The sequence below is a fragment of the Monomorium pharaonis genome, chromosome 3, assembly GCF_013373865.1.
Source record: "Monomorium pharaonis isolate MP-MQ-018 chromosome 3, ASM1337386v2, whole genome shotgun sequence".
Lineage (NCBI taxonomy): Eukaryota > Metazoa > Arthropoda > Insecta > Hymenoptera > Formicidae > Monomorium > Monomorium pharaonis.
The window spans coordinates 621,939-645,903 of NC_050469.1; the positions used below are offsets into that span (position 1 = coordinate 621,939).

A 23,965-nucleotide genomic window follows, 5' to 3' on the forward strand; every position below is an offset into this window, starting at 1 on the left:
AAATAGCTATAACGACGATAACGATATATTTCGTTTTATAGGCAATAAAAAAGTACACGCACGCATTAGAATTTTCCATCTTATAACAAAATTCAAGATAATCAAAATTCGCATAATATTTGATTATTTCTTCTGCTTCGAAAAGTGATCGTTTTAGCGTGAAACGATTCGAACCACACCTAACATGATGCCGCATACCACTGCAGGACGCTGGCGTCATTATTCAACGCTAATTGCTCGTTCTTTCGTCCCGAGCCCTTCGCACCTTGCCCCGTGCAACCGATATGGCACGGCGCGTGCTTGTGCCCACGCAATTGCACACACATAGAAGAATTTACATCAAAAGAAAGGAGATAGCACAGCGCAAATCTCTACAGTGTGCAAATTTTTATTTCGATTCGATTACTGCATATAAACGAAAATTACTCTCTAATTGCAATCATTATTACTGATTTGCTGTGATATACCTTATAACTGTGACAGTAAGTATAATATTCACTGTCTTTTAGTTATTTCGACTTCAGAATTGGTGTATTGTCACTGAAAGATCAGTGTATTTTCATTAATTTCACTAATTGCAATTTAGAAAGTCTAAAACAACTTAGTTTATTATTATTTGTTATTGGCGTGATACTTATTAATATTATTTTTCTTTGCAACAATGAAACTTAACAATTTTTAATTTAGAGAGATTTGTACTAACTTGTTTGAATTATGCGTAGTAGACGTAAAAGCAAACACAGAAGAGCAAGGTGTGTGTTCACGCGTGAAATATAATTCGAAAAATTAGAGATACAAAATACAAACTACGATTCAATTCCGTCGAATTCCATCGCATCGTTTTGATAAAACGTTTCGAAAATCGAAAGTGTCGAGTTAACTGAACGAATGTTAATTCACGAGTAGCGAACGCAAGGGCCTACATCTTAACGAATGCAAATTACGAGTTTGACGAGACCGCTTTTCAAGTGTCATTCAGAAAACGCGACGACGACAAGGACAATTACCGATTTCCGATTAAATAGCGCTTAGATATTGCACGGGGTGAGTAATTCAAGATGATATCTTATCCCGCCGTAGGATGCAAGGCTCGCGAGGGTTACGAAAGAACGTGGACCGCCCTATTCAAGTTTCCTGGAACCCAGAGGTGGGCCCTCGTAATGGCCTAGTACCCAGAAAAACTGTATGACGATCGTTAATGTCGGAGTCGGATATTAGTCGGATCGGATTTTGTTTACCGCCCTATACGGAGAAAACCCTTTTTCGCTCCTCTTCGCTCATTTCTCGCCATTGTTGCCATTGTTTATTAGCAAAAGTAACAAGCTGTCAAGTATTTCCTTAAAAATCTCGGACCGATCTTTATTTACAACAATACTGATACCATCATCTTGTAAGTAAAAGACAATTGGATCTTTTTGTTAAATGATAATGAAATTGTTCATATTATGTAATAACAAGAGAGAAAGTAAAAGGAGGAGAGAGAGAGAGAGAGAGAGAGAGAGAGAGAGAGAGAGAGCCAGAGTCATGCATAAGTTTCGTCGGCACATAAAAAAGCAATCCCTCGCGCGAAACACGTTTATAATGTCCCGGAAACGAGGATTGGCGTTCATGATGAGATCTCGAGACGCGGCGCGTTTTTCCTTCTCGAAATACCATTGCCACCGCCGCTGCCGTTTTCTAACGTGCTCACTCGTTAGTCGCGCGCGAATGATGTAACGTGCATTTACCCGCATGTCGATCTCTCTTCGACCATGCGGATATCGATGAAGACGTCATAAATTTTAAATATCTTTTGCAGATTGTTATCTCTCTAGAGAAATATGAAATCCTTGTTGATCAATTCATAGATTATGTCCGTTAATCTTTCGACTATTGTAATCTTATAAAGAAGTAACGACACAACGTAAAAAAGAAAGTAAACTTTGATACTTGAGTAAAACATGGAAGAATTAACCCTAACTCGCCGTATCTATTTTTACCGCCACACCGCGAGGTCCGTGGAACCTTATAACTTTGTCATGCTATATCTCTGGACCGAAGCATATTTTTTACACTATCATTCAAAAGTAATTTACTTATCAATTTATGATCTCTTTTAAATTCTTAAATTCCGCTTTTATAATATCATTATTCTCTTTATATATGTAAAATGTAAAAGTTTGAGTCATTAAAATTATTATCAAGTTCACAGTCTAGAAAATTAAAAAGGAAGAAGGAAATTCCTACTTCCCATCATTTAATTAAGAAAGAAGTAGGAAAGTATTTTGATCAACAATTTGATCAAGAGCGTATAAAGGAATTCAGCGTAAAACGGGGGATAGAGCAGAGATACTTAATAGTGATTATAATAGCGTGGGAATTGGGATTGATGGGATTGATAAAGAATGTTTCATCGCGTTCGAAAATTTCGGTGTCGAACATATGCCACATCTCATCGACGCCGACGACGGCTATCGACAGGTTATTACGCGGACACGTCGCGCGTCGTGCACGTGTCACGTGCGCGCATTGATGCCTTCACTAGGGGTCTAATGGGACCGAGAGACGGTGCGTAAACACGTGCTCGCGCGCGCACCATTCATGCTGTACGTGCGCGCGCGTGTGCATCCGTCGCCGTCGCCGTCGCTGTCGCCTCGGTGCGTATACGGTGCGTATATATGTGCTAGCTGTATTACCTGGTCGATGTAGTGCATGTCGAAGTTGGGTATGCTCGGCGCGTAACACAAGTCCTTCAGCTTCCACGTGCTGTAAATGATACATACATTCGTGAGACTACGAGACTTTGTGGCATTTCATTCTTAAAGTAGAGACAAAATCGATCGTGAGAACTTGGTAAGTGAGACGTCGATAACTGTATTGACACATTGCAAAACAGCGATATTAGCTAACTGTTAAATTAGCTTTAATGCTTAAAACGCTTAATGAAATGAAGAGAGAGACATACAATAAATGATTCTATATGAAGAAACAAAAACTTTATCTCATACAAGATTTTAACGTACACTGCTCCATAGACACAAATCATGTGTAAATAATAAAGTATTAAAGAAATAAATCGTTAAGAAAAATTAATAAGCTTCTGAAACAAAATAAGTACCATATTTAAAATTAAAAAATAAAGTTATTCATAAAATTAAAAAAAATTATTTCTATTTCCTTAAATAAGATACTATACGTTTATTTATATCCTCATACCAATTGAAATAAATTCAAATTGACCTATGATGCGTCTTTAAACGCAAATTCAAAGTAGAACAGTTTTAATAAAATTAATTATTAATTTTTCAATTCTTGTCAAAGTCATTTTCAAGAAATAAATATCTATTATTCCGCATTCTCAATTTATTCTTTCTTTTTCTTTCTCTCTCTCTCTCTCTCTCTCTCTCTCTCGCGTATAATCTGCTTTCTCCCGATTTATATCATCGGTAACAGACCACCCTATATAAATGCCACGATTCTTCCCATCATGAGGATTAATTATACCGTCATTACGTCGAGAGGCCTAGTCTCTCTCTCTCTCTCTCTCTCTCTCTCTCTCTCTCTCTCTCTCTCTCTCTCTCTCTCTCTCTCTCTCTCCCTCTCCTTAATTAATTCGGCTTTCAAATTAAACGTCGGACATTCCCTTTCCGTATACAAATGAGAAAGCGCAGCGAGAAAACTTACATATCGAACAGGTGCACCTCCACATTCATCGCGGCCTCCAGTACCGTCAAGTGTTTCTTGAGTGCGTCTGCGTACAGGATATTTGCTCCGGAATGCTTTGGTGTCTGAATAACGAGCTGATGCGTCGAGGTGGTTGCCTCGCCGAGCACCTCTATCGCGTAGGTTAGCTCCCTTTGTAACCTACCACCTTCTGCAAACATAAATCAGCGAGCGATTATTTCACCCGTTTCGAAAACTATACGTGTACGCCTACAACGAATCTTTAGCGAATTACAATTCAGAATTATAATTCCATAACTGTCTTAAAAAAACTTGATTGAATACAACGCAGACGGACGAAGGAAACTATTTAATTATCAGTAAAATGCCGCTTTGCGTCTGCATTTTTTGTTGTTTTGTTTTTTTTATTTTCTTTCATTGTCAGTATTTGTCATAAATATAATTCGGCAGACAAATAATTTTCTTATATTGTTATTTTTGGCGCATGCGATTATTTTTATTAAAAAGTTTCTTATTGGACGATACGAAAAAAAATATTACTCGAGTGATAATCGCTCAAATTGAGCTTTTACTAAGAATATTAACATGAGAACGACGTCGGGAGTTTCAGGTGTTTCAGTGTAGATACATGGATAACTTTGTGAGCCTTCCGGCGAACGATGTTTGGCGATCAGAGCAGTTCCCCGAAGAGAAACATTGGCCCCTAAGACTGTGTCGTAACATACACGTTTCTGCGCGTCTTTGTACTGACAAAAATTCCTGGCAGTCTACCAATAAAACATTCCTAGAAACGGACATGAAAATAGCGGACTCAGACACGGCAGGAGAGAACGATTTGCAATCTGGCTGTCATAGATCGTCCTCTGGCAACGTTACCGGCCTGTTGTTTTCCTCTTAAGTCTGATTACAGAGACAGCTTTCGCTCAAACGTTATATCACAAAACAATAGAAAAAAGGCAACGTAGCATTAAAAAAATAATTTATTTTCGATGCAGAGCTGTAACACTACGTTTTCGACGACATAATCCGAAAGCTTTAAGGCTTCTAAAATAACAACGGAGAGAACACGTCGCTGCAGACTTCGACTCTGAGGGAAACATTCGAGTGTTTTCGTTCGACATCGCGGTCGCTCTCGATCGTTCTCGAAAAAGGAAGAGATTTTAATGCGACCTTAAAAACTGGGGTAGGTAGGGGGGGAAGGAATTATTTTGCCTGGAAAGTGCACGCGCACGTACGAGGATCTCTCTCGCGAGGATCCACTTGGCTTTTTATAAGCCATTTGAAGAAACGAGACAAGAAGTCCAAAGTCGTCTTTGCGGAGGACGACGTTGCGCGCTGCGATTTAAAGGAGCATACACCGAGTATATACGACGAGCAGTAGTAATGGACAAGGGGTACCACGAGGATGATGGCCGTTGTGAGCGCGCGCGGGGTACCCTGGTATCCCACCTAGTCAGATTTCACCGTCAAAAATGCCGACGGCGTATTTGCTCGTTCCGCCACGACGCGGTCGCCGTGGACCACCCGTATTGCTCGCCGCGCGAAAGTGGTTCTCAAATGGCCTCGCAGGAAGGACGACGATGCGAATAAAGAAATAAAAAACTAATTATTTTCTACGATCTCAGAAAGGTACGAAGCGACACGATGGAATTTACAGATTAATGATTTAATTTACTAAAAAAATGAAAACCGTGTATGGCGCACGATACTGCAGATTTTTGCGGTAGATATATATCATTATTGGTGTATATTTTTTAATATTTTCTTTTTATCCATCAATTAAAGAAATTAAACATAATATAAATAAATTAAATGGATGCTTTTAAAGTTAACCTATTTTAATTCATCGATTGAAATAAATATCCGAATAAAAATTAATTATTAACTTGTATTAAATGAGAAATAAAAAATTAATCACGCACCTCTTAACGCATATATATATATATATATATATATATATATATAATAAACAATTTTATATAAATTTTATATATTTTCTTTTGATATATAAAATTATATTTACGTATAAAAAGTATCCAATAAAAAATTCTTTAGCTCAGAATTATACCAGGAGGCAATAGTAGCAAATTATCTTTAATATAAAAGTACAATTTATAAAATTAATATTGCTATTTATGAGATTTTTTTATTTTTTCTATTAGTTATTGGCAAAAATTTATAAGGCCACAAATAAATGTACATAATGTAAGCAACGACGTAGTGATTCTTTATCTTATTAATTGCTTTTTAGTTTTAAAATGTTAGACATACTCTATCACAATTAATTGGTTGATAATTTGTAGTTCTAAACATAACGTAGCGTTTAACGTGATTAAAGATGGAATTAAATAAAATTTATCCTTGCATCTGCACATATGCTTTACCATTTTAATTTAGGTGACATTGCTGCAGCAACTAGAAGACTAATTTAAGAGACCTGTAGAAAGAATTGTGTTCACTATTGTTTGTGAGAAGTGGTTTGAAAGGTTTAGAAATGGTAATTATGATGTAAACAACAAGTCACGTTCTCTAACAGAATCCAAACGAAATGAAAAGCACACACAACAAACTATCGACGAAAACTAGGCTCAAATATCAAAAGAATTTGTAGGACAGAGCTGATGAATTGATGAATCAACCGTATCCTGTCATGGCTTTAATAAAATAGTATTAATATCATACAAATTTTTGCAAACACATAATATATCTGGGATCAAATATCCCTTCTCCTTCTCAATAAAAAAGAAAAAATAAAGATCCTAAAAGAAATAGATCTCTGATTTAAATCTCTTTAGGAAAAATGTTAAGTAACAATTTGATGCAAAATGTTTATCGTTTTTCTACTCCCAACTTTATTACAAAATAGTTTTAAAATGTAACCATTTTTTAAAGAAAAATTAAGAAAACTTAAAATTTCTTTTAAAAAAATTAAAAATTTAAATTTTGTTAAAGTTAACGATATCTATTCGAAAATTGCGTAATTCCGTTTTCTATTTTATTTTTAATAAATACAAAATACTGCGCATAAAGCAAATGACATAATGTGTGCTGTAATTTTTTTGTAAACATCAAATATTCCAATTATTTTTTCGATCGTCAAAAAATTCGCTTGACGTAATTGCCGCGACGATGAAAGTAAGCTTATGCGTTTTGTGAGTCAGCCTGTAGAATGCGGTCGGGTACACTGAGCGTAATAAAGACACTACTCTCTGCTCTACGAAGCAAGAAACGTGGCTTAACGGTGGAAAGCGGAGGAGAGGAAAGAGGTGGAGGAAGAGAGACAAAAAGAGAGAGATGGAAAGAGATAGTGAAAAAGGGCAGCACCGCCGACGGAGGAGAACGGTTAGAGGGGGACTAGCGAGCAGGGTACACTCACGAAGGGGAGAGAGAAAGCGCGCACGCACGCGAGAAAGAGGGAGGAAGGGAAGGAGGGAGAGAGAGAGAGAGAGAGGGAGGGAGAGAGAGAGAGTGAGAGAGAGGAGGAGGAGGAGGAGGAGGAGGACAGAAAGAGAGACGGGGAGAGGGCACCGGGCTTGATTTATCGACGAGGCGTCTCTGTAATTATTTCTCCGTCTCTGTCTCGTCCAACTCTCGGGAGCAAACGGCTCTCTCGCGTCCCCTCAGCCTGCCCCCTCCCCCAACCCGTCTATCTGCACCCTTCCGGCTACCGTGATTGCGGTCGCGCGCTCGCATCTCTCCGCGCATCGGTCCCGCTCGCTCCGGGGCACCCTTGAATGGCCCCGTCGTCTTTCAGCTCTGTCGGCGCGCCTCATTCACCATTCCTCTCCTCTATTGTTTCCGTGAACTTCCCGCGAGCCTCCTGGAGAACGGGGGTGGGTTCGTACGGAAACGTCACATCCGTTTCATGACGACGACGGCCGTCCGATCTTCCAACTCTCTTTCGCAGCGCAACGGAAATCCCGGGGGTCCTCGTCTCTCTCTCTCTCTCTCTCTCTCTCTCTCTCTCTCTCTCTCTCTTTCTCTCTTCTCCAGAGAATTCTCCAGGGTCAAACCGGGGGGGTCGGCCGTCGACATTAATGCGATATCGCGGAGCCTTAACGATCGCGTTTCCAATTGTGAAGAAGAAAGAGCTCTATTAAGTCGGGAATATATATAACGATTCCACTATTCCGGGATGCCGGGAGAACTGATCGATATATCCGATCGTGAAACTGACGTTTGTGTTCACAATCCGAGATTGTCGAAAGTTCTCCAGGAAGAGAAAAACGAGAGAGAGAGAGAGAGAGAGAGAGAGAGAGAGAGAGAGAGAGTCACGTTCGAGTTCCGCCTTCTGTCTTCCCGGAGAGAGGGAAGCAGGTGTACGCTGATACTCTTCATTTATATTGCGGGGATTTTCCGTTCTCATTTGATTCCGGTCTTGCGTTTAAAATCTCATCAATTTAAATCAATATCATCGGAGTTTGTATCGGTGTTAATTGTATCTGCTCCAATAATTTGCGTTTAGAGATCATTTTGCATAAAAATATCTTCACATAATACGTTGGTCATTCGATTTCGTCGTTCAATTAATTTCAATATTGAAAACACATCGGAAACTAGTATTCTCTTCTATTGTTGTAAAACGATATGATATTAAACATTTTCAAGATTACTTTGCAATTTATATTTAACATTACTTTCCAAGAAACACAATTAATCTCAAAATATATTTAATAAATGTTAAAGATCAGTTTTAAACGTTTAAGCTGAAAAGATAAACGTTTAAAATTTGATTACGTTTTTTTTAAATTATTTAACAAACGCTATAGAGAGAATACTCTAATTCACATATTACTAGAATTGTAGCAGACTATCTGAACAGTGAGGAAATTTAAATTTACTCTCGGTTTACAGAAATAGGTTTACTAGATTATATTCCCGATGCGGCAAAAGCTTCTAATGGAGAACGAAAAACCTTCTTAGATGACGTAGCGTCTCGTTCCGTTAAAAATACCTTACACGATGTTTTTATTCAAATTATTTATTCTAGATCGATCGGTGGTCTTCATCAGAGTTGGATCTATTCATCTCCAATGGATGCGCAAGTGCGGACAGCTTTATGGCGTGTGAAAACGTAAGAACCACGTGGCCGTAGCCTCGTTAGGGGTCCTTGTTCCTGCGACACGCCCCGGCTGGCTGCGCGACGGTTCGAATCTTCGAGGAAATGCTTAGAAATTCCTGCGTGCGAGAAGAGCGTGCCCGCCCGCTTTCCGTGAGAGATTGATGGGCGGTTCTTCGCGGCGACATTCAATTTCTCGTTTCCTATAACGAAATCCTGCAGGCGTCCCCCTCCTCTCTTCCTCTCACTCTCAAATATCAGCCGGCAAAAAGGGCCGAAGCGCCGAATCGATTTCCAAATTTAAATTCCAAGTGAATTGAGATTTACATGGAGAAAAAATATGTGTATATAGATGTGTGGAATGCGCAAGTTGGAATACGATTCTTAAGTTAAGACAACCTCCGTCAATTATTTCATAACAACGCATCTTGTAAAAAAAAAGCGAATCACAAATAGGTCCTTGTCCTTCGTTTTCTCCTTACATTCCACTCCTCCCCTCACCCTTCTCGTGGTCCGTCGAGGTCGCAAGTTTGTACACGGGTGAATGAGAGTCACTGGGATTGGATGGGGCTCGGTTCCGGTGAATGGTCGCGGTGGGTGGCCCGGTGGGCTCTCTGTGCGCCAAGCCAACCCAGCCAGCCAGCCAACCAGCGGTAGGCCTGCGTGCCTGAGCTGAGCCGAGTCTCGGATCTTCTCTCCGGGAGAGTCGAACCGAGTCGAGTTGAGCGAGAGCAGCCTCGTCGTCGTCGTCGTCGTCGTCGCCGTCGCCGTCGCCCTCGCCCTCGCCGTCTTCGTCGTCGTCGTCGTGGGGCCCCATACTCGCCCCCTTGCCATCCTTTCCGTCGCAGTCATTCGCTCTCTCGACACACTCCGTCAGGAATAGTCAGTAAAAGGGGCCACAAGAGAGTTCCTATATCGAGTAGCTGCTGTTGGTCCACCCTCTCCCGGGCGCGCACCACGCCATACGCTGCTCTTCCTTTCTCCATCTCGCGGTTCCTCTCTACTATCTGTCCAGTGCGCATCAATCGCACGATCGCACGAGAGAACACACAGTACCGACTATTCATCCACAAATGTATCATAGAAGATTCGACGAAGCTTTCAACGGGAAATCAATTTAATCTTCTCAGGATTATTACTTCATTTAGATTATTTTAAGACTAGTAAACGCGCATATTTGACGTGCGTAAAGATAAGTCAGCTGAAATGAATTGATGTCTTCCTAGAAGACACAAGTCTAGAAATAAATAGAAACAAGTGTTGTAACTTTGAAACTGTAATCATTAACGAGAAATAAAAGTTTACATTGCGCGCAGTAGAGAGTTAACATAATTAGTTTTATAGTGCGGTAGAGCGACTCGAGATCGCAGCTCTCTAATAGCGGACCGCTATTATCTTGTTACGGGGTGGTCCGTTGTTAGTGATACAATAATACCGTGATAGTGATGATCTGTGACGTTATCATCTTGTTTATAATTTTCGATACAAGGTATTGGAGTACTATCCTTCTTACGGAATTTCAAAGTTTCTGTCGTTTCAAAAATAATTTTGAGAATTAAATGTTAAAGATAAAAAAGAATCCACTACATATTTTGATTATACGAAAAGTACAACACTTTATATTTCAATCAAAATCAATTTAAAATTTCCAACTTAAAGATACGCTTTTTCATTTCTCGAACAGAAATATTCCAAATTACAACAATTAAATTTTTTTAGAGTTTTTAATGAAACCCTCGAGAATTTTATTGAAAAATATTAGATATATTTAAAGCAATTCTAAAAAACGGTAACGACGAATCTCAATTTTATTGAGAAAACTAAAACTTTAACTTGATAAAGCACTATTGAATGCCAAAAAGATATAGATAATTAAATAAAAAAAAGGTATCTCTCCTTTCTCTCTCTCTCCTCAACTTGATAAATTATTATAGTGTTCTCATAATTAGACGTTTCTCCTACACTTTTTATCTAATAAATAGGTACATTAAGCAGAAACAAAGGTTATACCGAGAATAAAATTAGATATATAACTAGAAGTAGTAAACAGCAAATGTTATGCCAAGAAAGTGTAATTTAGCCGTTAAATAAATAAAATTCAATTGATTGTTTATTGTATATAGAAAATAAAATTTATAGTTATAAGAAGTTTCTCCGCCTACCCCGCTGACTCATGAAACAGAGAATTCGGAAGATCAGGAACTACAAAGTAGCTCGATCAATCTGACGTACTTGGAACGGCCTGTACAGGGCCAAGGAAGCCGCCTTGTCGCGTTAGTGCGACAAGGACGGACGGAGGACGAAAGCACGATCGTGCACGAGGGCCGGCCCGAGTGCTTACATCTTCATTAGGCCTCCATGCCTTCCAGTGAGTGAGAGCGAGGAGAAAGAAAGAGAGAAGGGAAGAGGCAGACTCTCTTGGAGGAGAGACTGAGCGAGAATGAGAGAGGTGGAGAGCAAAAGAGAAGGAAAGACCGGAGAAGAGAAGCCGAGAGGAAGAAAAAGGGCACGATGTGAGACGAGAGGAGGACAGAGCGAGAAAGGCGGTAAGAGCGAGCTAGAAGATCGTCGTCCAAAGACCCACCAGGAATCTGTTGTTGTTGCACCGACGGACGAACGGACGAACGAACGAACGGACGAACGGACGGACGGACGGATGGACGGACGGACGGACGGCCGCATAAACAGAGGATCTCATCTTCTGTTTACTCGCAGTGCATTGTGCACGCGCGCGAACGCACGCGGACCGCTATACGGATGCGCCGATATCGCGGTTATCGGCTCGGACGCCCGCAATCGTGACGCGGCGCGGCGCGGCGCGTGAGATGCAAAGGCGTTTTTATTTCTCTGACACACACACACACACACACACACACACACACACACACACACACACACACACACACACACACACACACACACACACACACACACACACACACACACACACACACACACACACACACACACACACACACACATCACGCGCCGGGAATCACCACTCGGGAACTTGGATCGAACGTGTAGGTGTACGCGAGAGGAACCAACCGGCTTTTTAACCAGCTGGATCTCTTAATCCTCGTTGCTAAACGGTCAACGTGCCGTATTATGTGTAAACGTGTAATGATTTCGTCGAAAAACAACTCGCATATCAGGGAGCAACTTGGCTTTATTTTTTCGTCTCTCTCAACACGTCGTTGAGAAATTTTACTTGTAACATTCCTTTAGAAACGAGATTTCAGATGAAAGTTGACGTGCGATGGATATGGGATATCCTGTACTCTAAGTACATCAATACGCGAATAATTTCGCTTAGCGTGACGACGAGTTTCGTTCGCATATAATTTCTTTATCGGTTCTGATTCTGGATTAAGTCATATATTAAACCGCTCGGACGAGACCGGCCGAGTGTTATCCCTCTCATTCCGAGTTTGCATCCTGTAGTTAGTAGCAGTAAATGCAAATTACAATCTAATGAACCCCATGTTATGAGCGTTAAGAAGTTGTAATTTATAGGCTGCAGAGCCTTCCGCATTAAGAAAACCTGGAGAAAATCTGCCTATTAAAAACGAGTTTGCAAGTAAAATATTTGTATTAAAATCAATCGATATGTTCAAACAATTAAACACGAACGAAGGCTAAAACTCCCTAATTGATGTTTTTTCACGAGAATAAACTTTAACCCTTTTGTTTCTTCTTCCAATTAACTGTTTCAATTTGAGATAAACATTTGCCTCGCAACTGTATGAGAACTTTATTGTGATGAGTTTCAATGATTCGGAAAGCAATCTTTCTTGAAGCGTCTTGTACACATTGGCTCTTTTACCCGAGGTAAACATAAAATAAGTTATTCTCGTCTTTTTCCATTGCATTCTCGCCCCTCTGTGAATGCTAAACGTTTTCCGCCATCTAGTTGTTCAACGGAGAAAAAGAAAAGGACGGATATTAGCGTGCACTCACGTATCACTTTAACATTTTGGCTATTGCTTCTTTGGCTATTGCGTACAAAATCCACGATTAAAAGGACGAGCGTACCCTTCCTCGGGCAGGGACAATGATTCGATTAAGTTAATAACTTAACTTAATAATGAACATAAACGATTTCTGTATCTCAAAATACATATTTCGCGTAGTTCAACGTTTCGTCATTTTTTATCAATATAGCACAGATTAACACAATTAAAAATATATTTAACAAGCACTAAGAATTATGCTCTTAATAGTCGACTCAATTGGCAATTTATTATTAAAAACGTTAAATAAGCATAAACGTGACTATTAAGAGTTTAATTATTATTGCTATTTATTATTGACGACAATACAAATTTGATTTTTTTATCTGATATTTAATAAAGTTTTATCGTAGTATCACGTTACAAGTTTTTCTTTCGTTTTCTTCATCGATTTTCTTCTTTTAATACAACTCTTATTATCAAATGATTAGAATCGATATTGCGTTTTTCGCTACGATTGGTAACGCATTCCGCATCAGTTTTCTCATATCAAAAATAAAACAACGAATTTCGAAACGAAAGAAAATACGACGGTATAGGTACGGGTGCAGGTGATTGAAAGCTGATACTTCACGCTTGCACCAGACGGTGCAGTTACATGCACCGATCATTGCTCAACTGCTTCGGGTGTCAGATAGTCTCGGCGCCTAATTTTTTCTTTGACTAATTGTCGTCACGAATATATGTAAATTCTTTTTCCGTATCATTTTCTGAAAAATGCATTTTTCTATCAATAAAAACTATACCTAAAATGCTACTACGCTATTTTACGTTAAAACATTAAAGTGTATCGATATATCCCAGTTACTAAAATTTGGATAATATAAACATAAAAGTTTGCGGTGTTACAATTTCCACTATAGCATTATATATCCGAATTTCATTAAAAATTAACGTGAAATGAGATCGATAGCTCTGTCCAGCACTTAGTAGAGAACTTGACACTATCAAAAGAACATGCCAAATCTCATATACTATAATGTTATCTTCATAACATGCTCTGTATTATATGTACTTGTTATAACAAAGTTTTAAAATGAATTATAAACTTTGAATTATATCAATTTTATTGATATAATTTGTGTCTCTGAAGATAAAATATTTTTAAAATTTTATTATTCCAACTTAAGCTTACATTTAGAATAAGTAGATAAATTAAATTAAAACAAAATTAAATTAGCCTTAGATTAGATTAGATTAAAAAAAAAACATTAACTTTTAATAAATTCCTTATTAGCAATCATGCTATGGATATTTTTACCTTACAATTAGTAACGATGGATAAACTCAATATAAAGAGAAAATGTACTCAAATACAACACAGTGCTGACGTAATCGTTTGGATTATTTATCGATGAAGATAAGTCACTTGAGAAGAGTTATACGACACAGTGTACGGTGCGGAAGGTCGAAGGGTGGTAAAGGGGTAAATAACATCTCCGGCAGACGCAGGCGGCGGACGTTACGAGACGCTGGACGTGCGTGAAGATGTGCATGCGTACACGCATCTGTATCGGTACCGGATATCCGTGAGGTGACTTGTGCCGCGCGTCGTATTCGGTCCGAATATGCGGGCGCAGTCTTTTTAGAAGGGTCGATCAAGCACGAGCGCGCGCGTCCGGTGAACATCGACGATTGCCCTTCGTGCAATCGAGGTACGATTTAGAAAACCTACCTTTCTTTCTCTTTTTGAAAAAAATCACAAAACTTGAGTGATGAACTTATTAGACGTAAACGCTCCTAATTGAAGGTACACTGAGAAAAAAAATGTTAATTTGACTAAATTTCCCAACTAAATTAAATTTGGTCTATTCAAGTATTTATATATTTCAATTAACTATATAAATACTTGAATTGAAGTTAAATTAAATGCATAAATTTTTAAGCTAACAGACTTTTAATTTAGTTAGAAAATTTTGTCAAATCAACAATATTCTTTTTCTCAGGGTATCGTTTTCAAATCAACTCTACCTGTCGTCAAAGTGTTCAATTATTTCAATACGTTAAAACAATATTTTAATTTTTGAGACGGTTGATTTTAATAACAAGCGAATTATATAGATTAAAATGTTGTATTATTTGTGAGCAATACAGCGATCAATTTTGCGCATAAAAGTTAACAAAAGTACGTAATAACACGTCACGCAATATTAATAACAATATAAATTCCTCAAAGGCAATAAACGTTAAGCCACACAATCGTGCAATGGCGCAAAAAAAAAAGAACACCGAAAGACGAAGCGAGCCTCGGGTCAGATCGCAAATCCAACGTTCCGCGCCTCCTTTAACGATCCTTATAAATCCTTAACAGCGGCGGGTTTATCGCCGTGACTGCCGACGGCGATCGAGTTGCGACTTTCGTAGTTGCAGGAACCGATCGAGCGCATACCGAGAGCGCTGAACGGACGTCGGTCGTGAAAGGGAAGGAATGATTTCCAAATGTTTAACACGAAACGCATTTCCGAGAAGTGACATTCCAGCGGAAAAATTTCAGTGTGCCAAGTTGTGATATTCACGTGGTTATCGTCACGAAACAAAAATCCCTTTAATTAGTGTTAGTCCATTATACAAGTATAAAATGAACCGTTTCGATGATATTTATCTACTTGCTCGAATCTACATCGTCAACAAATTTATTGGAGTTAAAATTTGGAAGATTATTGCACACATGTCATCAAAATTGTCGAATGTTATTGCAAGAATTATTAAAGAATTATATCTATCTAACGTTTTTGCGGAATTTCGTGCGTTATTCTCGATCCGTTCACACGCCGATTCGTCGCCGTACCGTTATTATTGGGAAGACAAACACATCGATGAGAGAAACACTTGTCCCCGGTGTGAAGTTCCACGGGGTCAAGTGTCACGGAAGGTCCGCTCGGACGGATTAGCCTCCGACGACGCAATCTAGGAGGTCCGCGGTATCTTCCGTCCGATCGAAAACCAAGGACACGACTCGCCGTTTCTTCGTGCTAAGTCGAGCGCGTCGAAAGAATCTCTATACAGTTACCCGTGACATCGACGAGGCACTTCTCTCTAGTCCCGACGAACGGAATGTTCATTTGCCCCGTCGACTTGTCTCCCGTCATTCCGCGCGACGCAAAATTCGTTACGGAAGATGTTCATCTCAAATGCGAGGGCACATTTCAGTTTTAGACAGAATATATTTCATATTTCTAACGACATGTCTAAAGCTTCTATAGTTAACGTTATAATCATTGCAATCACATCTGTTAAACATTGTTCTATCTGTAAGTAATACTAGTGAGAAGTGAAAATATAGAGCAATTTTCGTTTGTCAACATTTACGCAACAATAATACCAAGAAGCATATTCAACGAGAACGTACAAACTTATATATACTTTGAGAAAAACATACTCGCTTTGGGGTCCACGATTAAATAATCAAATTATTTAGATTGTTCGTAACTCTAATTTTACGTTTATTTTTTCAAGTTAACCCTGTGTAACTAAAAATTGCAATCTCTTCTATATCTATTTCAAAGATTTTTAAATTATACTATATAGTCAAATCAATTAGTTCCGTCGATATCCAGTTCCGCAAAGATAATTTTTACTTAAATGACACTAATTAAAATATTAAGTTGCTTAATCACAAAAAACGATCAAAAGTTTTCCCATAATATAAACAAACGAGCAAAACGTACAAAATATTGACAAATGACAGATTTCAGTTATTTCTAGTAAATTTGCGCGACTGACAAAAAAATGATCGAATGGCAACTCTGCCGTTGCACAAAAGGAACGAGAGTAAAAACGTTCAAAACGATCGACTTTTCCTCGCGAGTCGTTCTCGTTTGCATCGGCATATATAAGTTAGCAACGGGTGTTCGAATTAACGTTCGGGCCATGGGTAAATATAGAGGGGCCACCCAGCGTGTGTGCAACTAATGTAACCAACGGTGGATGGGGGCAGATTTCGCTCGAATCGTTTCCTCCTTTTTGCCCGCGTGGCAAGTGCATCTTCCTTTTTTTCTCTCCGCAGACGATTCTTCCATATTTTTTTGCTCGCTCTACCCGTTTTCCACGCGTCGCCGCGTGAAAATTTGCGTCGTCGCGCGACTTCTGCCGCATGAAAACTCCGGAGTAATTGAACCGACCGACGCTCTCGACATTTTTCTCCAATTTTCACCAATTTATTTGTTTCTGTCGTTATTATGTTTGAAAGAAATTACAGCCACGAAATCCAGTTTCACTCGTGATAGTGCACAAAAAAGATTTCAATACTTTTACTCACTTTTTTCAAGAGAGATCAGGTTTTTATGAGTTTTACTTCAAAATACAATACTCAATTGAAAAGACACACGAAAGATAAGAAACTCATATATACTTCATTTCCTTATTGTACACTTTGTCATTTGATTAAACTTTTATACGTTTCTTTTTCGTTGTATTTTTGCAATTTTGATCCTCGCGGCAAAACGTAATCCGCAAGTGCGAAGCTTCTAATAAATTATTCAATTGTCAATTGTCGTTAAAAAGCGGGAGAAGAAAAATAAAATATTGAATCCATGAGAGAAGAACAATAAAAGACAATCACTTACCTTGCACCCACAGTTGCTCGACCTTGCTGTTGACTTGCGCGGACTTGAGGGCAACGCAGAGGATCGCCAGCGCGAGAACGGACACGAAGAGCACCTTTCCGGCATGCCTCTGCAGGAAGTAGCCCAACTGGCTCAGCTGATCCTGTAATCGCGCCCTGAGCCACACCACTGACCTCTGGCCATCCGCCTTCCCCTGGAAACAAGATCGAAAGCGCGTGATGCCGTTGCGCAATTTACGTGTGCGGCCCGAAGAAAAATTTCTTTTGCGCATCTTCTCGCAAAGAGATTTCAAGACTCAACGGTTCTTCCCGTTCTCTTTGCGCAAAGCAAAACGATTCGCAGTTAAACAGAAATTTAAATATCACAGAGAAATTTGATTGCCAAAGTACTGCAACAGTTTCGCGGCTATAATTCGCGTGTATTTTCATGTGACAAACAGTATCGTTAAATGTTATATTTTATTCGCCAATTTTGGGGCGATCTGTATTCCAGAATAATTCCGCCGGCATCAGAACGCGGGATAAGAACGGGCGTGCAGCCGGTTTCCGGGAAAAATCGGTGAATGGACTCATCGTCAAGGGTGAAGCGAAAGGAGCGGAAGGGAGAGGAGGCAAGTGCATCGCGGCCTTTAAATTCGACGCGTGGGTTTGTAGACTGAGACAAGCGTCGATGGAAATGCGAGAAAAAGCGAGAGTGAGACAGAGAAGGTCACAATGAAGGAGGAACGTGGTCGAAGGGAGAGGTGGGAGGGTGGCAGTTTCGAGCTTTTAGAGCGAGGTTACGACTGCTTAAATGAAACCGAGAAAAAAAGAAAAGAGAAGGAAGGAAGGAAGGAAGGAAGGAAGGAAGGAAGAAAGGAAGGAAAGAAAGAGAGAAAGTGTACGTAGAGAGGAAAGGGAGAAGGTACAAAGAGAGGGGTAATCGTACAAGGAGAATCGAGGCCTTACGAGGGGAGGGGAGAAGGAAAGCCGCGTTTGCAACATTGCAAGCGGCAACGTTGCACACTACCTGGTGGCCGCTCTGACAATATGTACCGCGGACCACCCGCAACAATGCCTATCTTTCGAGTCGGGAGAAAGGAAGAGAGGAATGCCTAATTCCGAAAGTGACGAGGATAGAGAAGTCGGTCGGAGTCTCGCTATTATTTTCTCGCTCAGCGCCTAAATAAACAAACACGGCTCTCGATTTGTGACAAACAAGCATTTAGTTGTATTAGGTAGTCGACCAAAGGATTAGGGCTTCCTCGTACGCGTCAGCGCAGCGCCCAGCTCTGCAGTGGGTGCTACAATTGTCGCCCGACTCTTTACATAATCCTTCTTTCACTTTTTCACGAAATTATCGTAGTGGTAATTTAAAAAAGAAAGAAAAAACCCGAGGGTCGCGCGCGCTCTTCCAGTACACGTGCTCGTTTGGCTGCTCGAAAAAGAAAAGACGCCGCAAGAGGTAATGTAACGCGTAATGTAAAACAAAACTCGCGATAGTGGTAAAATTATTTGTGAACACGAGCGGCTGCCGCGAGTGTATCGGAAGATTCGAGAGGAAAAGGATCTGTAATGCCACCCTTTTGCACATCGCGATCGCGGTACAGTTATGTGTCTTAACGCGCGCGCAGCTGATGGACGAAAATATAGATCGCGCGCGCGCGGGCACGTATCTCGGGGCGGTAGCCGCGTCGGGTATCGGATAGCAAGGTTTTCCAGCCAATTAACTCTCGTGGCGCGGGCCCGGGACTCGAATGGAAGAGTGGAGAGGGTCCGGGTAATTCTAGACGCGCGGACAATCCGCGTCCGCCACATGGTGCGCGCTGTTACATGCCGCCGCGCGTTAGCGGGGTCCAACGTCCAACCCGAGTTTCGCATTTCCGCGTGACTTTTGCCCTGCGCGTTTCCCCCGGAAAGATATATAGCCAGCAGAGCGCGATACCGGTATCTCGGTAATACTCAAGGTACCGGTAGGTACACATCGTGCTATTTCAGAGCTATGCCAACCCATTGGCATTTTAATCCTCAACATCTTGGTGGTACTTGTCGAGAATCTTTAACGACACCTATTATTATATGAGTGTGAGCTCATATAATAATTGTACAATAATATTTATTAACAGTACCATTGTTGCTTCATTTCTTTTTAAGAAAATTTTCCTATCGTATGTTAGAGTATCGTAAAAAAAAAAAAAAAATAATAATAATAATATGGAAAATCAGCATATATTGTCGTATCCTTTCTCCGATAAGCCGAAAAATAGATTTTATTATTTAATGTCGGATCTCTACGAGATACAAAAGTTTGTATACACTGTTGCCAAAATTGACTCGGAATTTACTCGAGAAACATTAAAGTTACGATCGAGAGTTGCGAAACACTCTGTATACCATCGAGAGAGCACACACCGGTATTTTCACCGACCGTTTCAAGAAAGAAACCGAAAGGACGAAGAAGAAGATGAAGAAGAAGGAGGAGGAGGAGGAGAAGAAGTAAAAGGAAGTGGAGACGCCACGAGTCGCTCTCGAGACGTCTATATAGCGTCCACACACGCGGCAGCGCGCGAGAGAGGGGACGGGAGGGTGGGCGGACAGGGGTGGGGAGAGGCTAAAGGGGGACAAAGATGGTTCCCCCCTTTTTCCCGTAAGTGGTCTCTCTCACCGCGGGCCTTATGGGATTTCTCCCGATGGTGGGCAGTATCTACATATTACAAGCTCGCGGCGCGGAGACCACCGTCGTTGACATAAGATCCTGTTATGCTGTCTGCTATCTCTCGGCGCAGCTCGTGTCGCGCCATAAAAAACATTAAAAGTACGAGTAACATAAATTCGTTAAGCGCGGCGGCGCGGCGGCGGTGATCGTCTCGCTTCTCTCGCGAGAGTACCCTCCTCGAGAGACGAGCGCTGATCGCCTGCTCGAACACTCTCACCCTCTTCTCCTCCACCCTCGTCGGAGGCTCTTTGTGTCTCTCCTATCTTCACTCTCTCGTTGCGATTCTCTTACTTTATTGCCCATCGATTTCTCTACCATTTCTGCCTCAATTACTCTCCTTATCTCTTTCTAATTCTTCGAAAGATTAAGTTCAAGCGTAAACAACGAAAAAATTAACGGAGCTGATCGGATTTTGAACTCGAGATCCCTCACTCGTACACCTGCGATTCGTTATATATATATTTTTAATTATTATGTTTGACAATACTTATTACATATTTATAAAAATAAAATATTTGATTATATCGAGCATTTAATTAGCATTATTTTTCTACTTAACATTTGATATACCTATAACCAAACTCTTTTTTTTTCAGTGTAGTATTCTCACTGCTACTCCACAACTGCTCCATTAAAAATTGTAATTTCGCTCATTTAGTATTTTATTTAGTATTTTATTTCCTAAGAATTCTTCATAATTGAAAAGAGCTTCGATAAATCAGAAAAAGAAATTGATCTGATTATGAGGTTACATATCTTTATTCTTCCGATTAATACCCCGTTTAGAGGAAGACAAGAATGTAAGATATATACGTCAGAGTATCGCCACGAACGTGAAAGTATGTACTGCACACATGTGCATGCAGTTTGCAACCTAGAGATCATAAAAAAAATTCATGTAAAAATTGCTGCTAGACACCAAGATATGCTCTATAGATATTACAGACCGATATTGGCATTTCCATTTTTATGTTTGAAAGTGATGGCCATTTAATCCACTATTCAAAGATAAATAATTCATTATTGAAGAAAAAAAATTAATTGAATCACAAATTAATTAAAAATAATAAATTGATTAATTTTTTTTTCTTTAATGATAAATTCTGTTTAATTATTTATTTCTGAATAATCAATTAATCCCATTATTAATTTGAAAGTATGTACCATTCGTATAAACAAATCGGCAGCTGACATTGCACAAGTTGTCCGAAAATAGATCGAAAGAGGGAAACGCAATCCCCAAAATCGCCATGAAGAGAATCTATACAAACGAGTCATACGAACGAGGTAATAAATCCTCGAATAGCGTAAAAAAATCGTGAAAAAGTACGCGTCAAAAGTTTAAAGCGCACGTTTGCTGCGTTGATTATCAACACGATACCCCAGCCGCAGCCCCACCCGAATCCAAGCCTAGCTGGTGCAGTCGGTTTTAATAACGCGCCGACGCGCACGCGACCTTTTATCGGCATTCCACTATGTGGCCAGTATTCGTTCTTCCGATTCCAAACAGTTGTGGCGTTTACTTTCCTTAATTGCTACTTATTCATCCACATTTTTCCGATCTCCCTTCCGCTACAATGCTTCCGCTAATATCATTCCAAACTCCTGATGACTACGCTAAAAAAATTAGCAAAGAATCTTACAAAATACTCTCTATAATTTGTGCCTTCCGAGAAGTAAGTCGAATAAAATTTGATGTTTCCAATCAGATTTGAACCCGAGTAAAAAAGTAGACGCATAACTCTCTACGAATTGTCAATTAATACCATCGATACAATCACCAATTTTTAACTTGAATTAATCGTATTGCAATGTCCAATAAAGAACATGTAAGAGATTTTTTCCATCTTTTTTATATGAAAAGTATCGAGAGAAAAGAGGAGTGTGTTGAATTCGTAAAAGTTAAGAAACCTACCACAGCTATAGAAAATTAACACAACTAACGAAACGTCGCGGAGACTCGAGTGTTTCGTTTTTGTTTTTTTTTTTTTTATTTCTTGCGCCGTGAAATACCAGAATACTTCGTGTGCGCGTGCACGTAACTCACCGCGCCATGCCGGATGAACGAAGAGATTCTTGCGGTAGGTACGGCTCGAAAGTGTCCGCAAGAAACTCGATCCGGCCGGCGCTCTAATCGATCGAAGAATTCCACGGCGATGTCTATTCGAAAGGGAAATCCAAAGGTCGAATTCCGGACGGTAATAAACTTTTGAGACCGTTGATAATCATAAGTATTTCATCTTCCTTATATTTTAAATTACAACTCTTTTTCGAATTTTGATATATAATTGGCAAGTTTAGTATCTGTCCAAGAAACTCTAGAGTATGTGACAAATTTTGAAAAAAAAAAAAATTCTGGTGAAACATAAAAAGTAGGTTCAAAGAATCTCTCATATTTTCGTTACACGAAATAATAATACAGAAAGGTACTGGGCCAATACTGGGAATATGTATGTTACCAAGATAATTTACTTAGATAACTAAAGAAATAAAAATTCATAGTTTATAATCCATATATGTACATAGTCACGCTGCATATTGCGTCTTGTAAAACAATATATTTGTATAATAAAAAAATGTATCAAAGTAAAAAGCTTCTATATAGGAATCTCCATATATATCAACTTGTAAATATTTCCTACAAATAATAAACGTTAAATAAATAAAAAAGACAAATACAGTCTACTAGGCAAATTTCTCAAATGTCTATATTTTATTATGTTGCGAAAACATTAATTATTACAAAATATGAAACAGTATGCTATACCATTTGATTCAAGAGACTTTCTAGTTTACATTTACATTTCCAAGCTTTATTTTTAACTTTTGTGTAAGAAATATTATCCAAAAACAAAAAATGGTATTAACGATCTTTTTCTAATTCTTTGATTTCAATCAGTATCGATTTTAGTACAAATTGATTTTAATACAAATAAGTAATTTCGATTATAAGATGGGTTTTTCCAAAAATTAGAAAATTAATAAAAACGTAGAAAAAATTCTCTGGTATCACTATCTCTGAAAAATCACTTTTGGCAGAATTTTATGGTAAAATTGTGAGCCTAGAAAAACGAGCGATGTCTTCTAGAGAAAAAACCGTAACATGTTCTTATTATCTATTAACACAAAATTGTCAACGCAAAGACAAGTCTATTTAAACTATTTTTAATAAATTTAGGGAAATGTATATATGTTTATAAATATATATATATATATATATATATATATATATATATATATATATATACACAAAACGGGAGCCAGGTACAAGACGATCTCGACGGACGAAAGATGAAAGGCGTTCGAACGACGCCAGCCGTGTAGGCGGTGTATCCTTCTGCAAGGATGAAAGGTACAGGCCGACCCTTAGGCACATTGGTGTCCGGCACACTCCTCCTCCTATTCGATTGTCCCTTACGAAACTTGAGGAAAAGCGTGACGATCGGTACCTTTAAGGTTTTTCACGTGTTAAAAACGCGTGAGAGCTTTCAGCCGTTTTACGAAAGTCAAACTTGCGGGAAAGTTCGTAAGATCGACATTTATCACCTGTGCAGATCTAATTTCAGCCAATCTCTCCTTGCCGTGGTCGTTTCAGTGTAAAAGTCAGATTCTCCTCACAAACTTAAAGTTATTAACTTGCAAAATTCGAAAACTCATAATTACTAATTTATTCGTTTTTTTTAAATTCCCATTAAAAGAGGGGCAAAAATAATTAATGAATTAATCGCTTAATTAATTGCAGATATCTCTAACAATTTTAAATTTTATTTCTATCAAATTCATAAAATCGTTCATGTTAAAGAAGAAAGCAAAAACGGTTTTAAATGTAAATTGGAGGTGATTAAAGTTAATGAAAACTTTGATCATCTAACGTACTATTTGAAAATAATCTTTCATGTATCATAATTCACGTAACGAAATAGTTGCTCTTTCTCTACGAGCAACATGTAATTTCTCATATGTTACATATT

The 23,965-nt window shown here is 39.2% G+C and overlaps 1 protein-coding gene across 1 annotated transcript in view; it reads right to left on the minus strand.

The window, feature by feature from the left end:
- LOC105840112 (protein patched) overlaps positions 1–23,965 on the minus strand; it is a 42,770-nt gene that overhangs the window by 10,823 nt on the left and 7,982 nt on the right. The window contains exons 2-4 of the mRNA XM_012686891.2: positions 17,301–17,493; positions 3,664–3,853; positions 2,676–2,745 (exon numbers count right to left, since the gene is read on the minus strand). Of these exons, the coding sequence (XP_012542345.1) occupies positions 2,676–2,745; positions 3,664–3,853; positions 17,301–17,493 (453 nt within the window). The remainder of the gene's footprint in view (positions 1–2,675; positions 2,746–3,663; positions 3,854–17,300; positions 17,494–23,965) is intronic.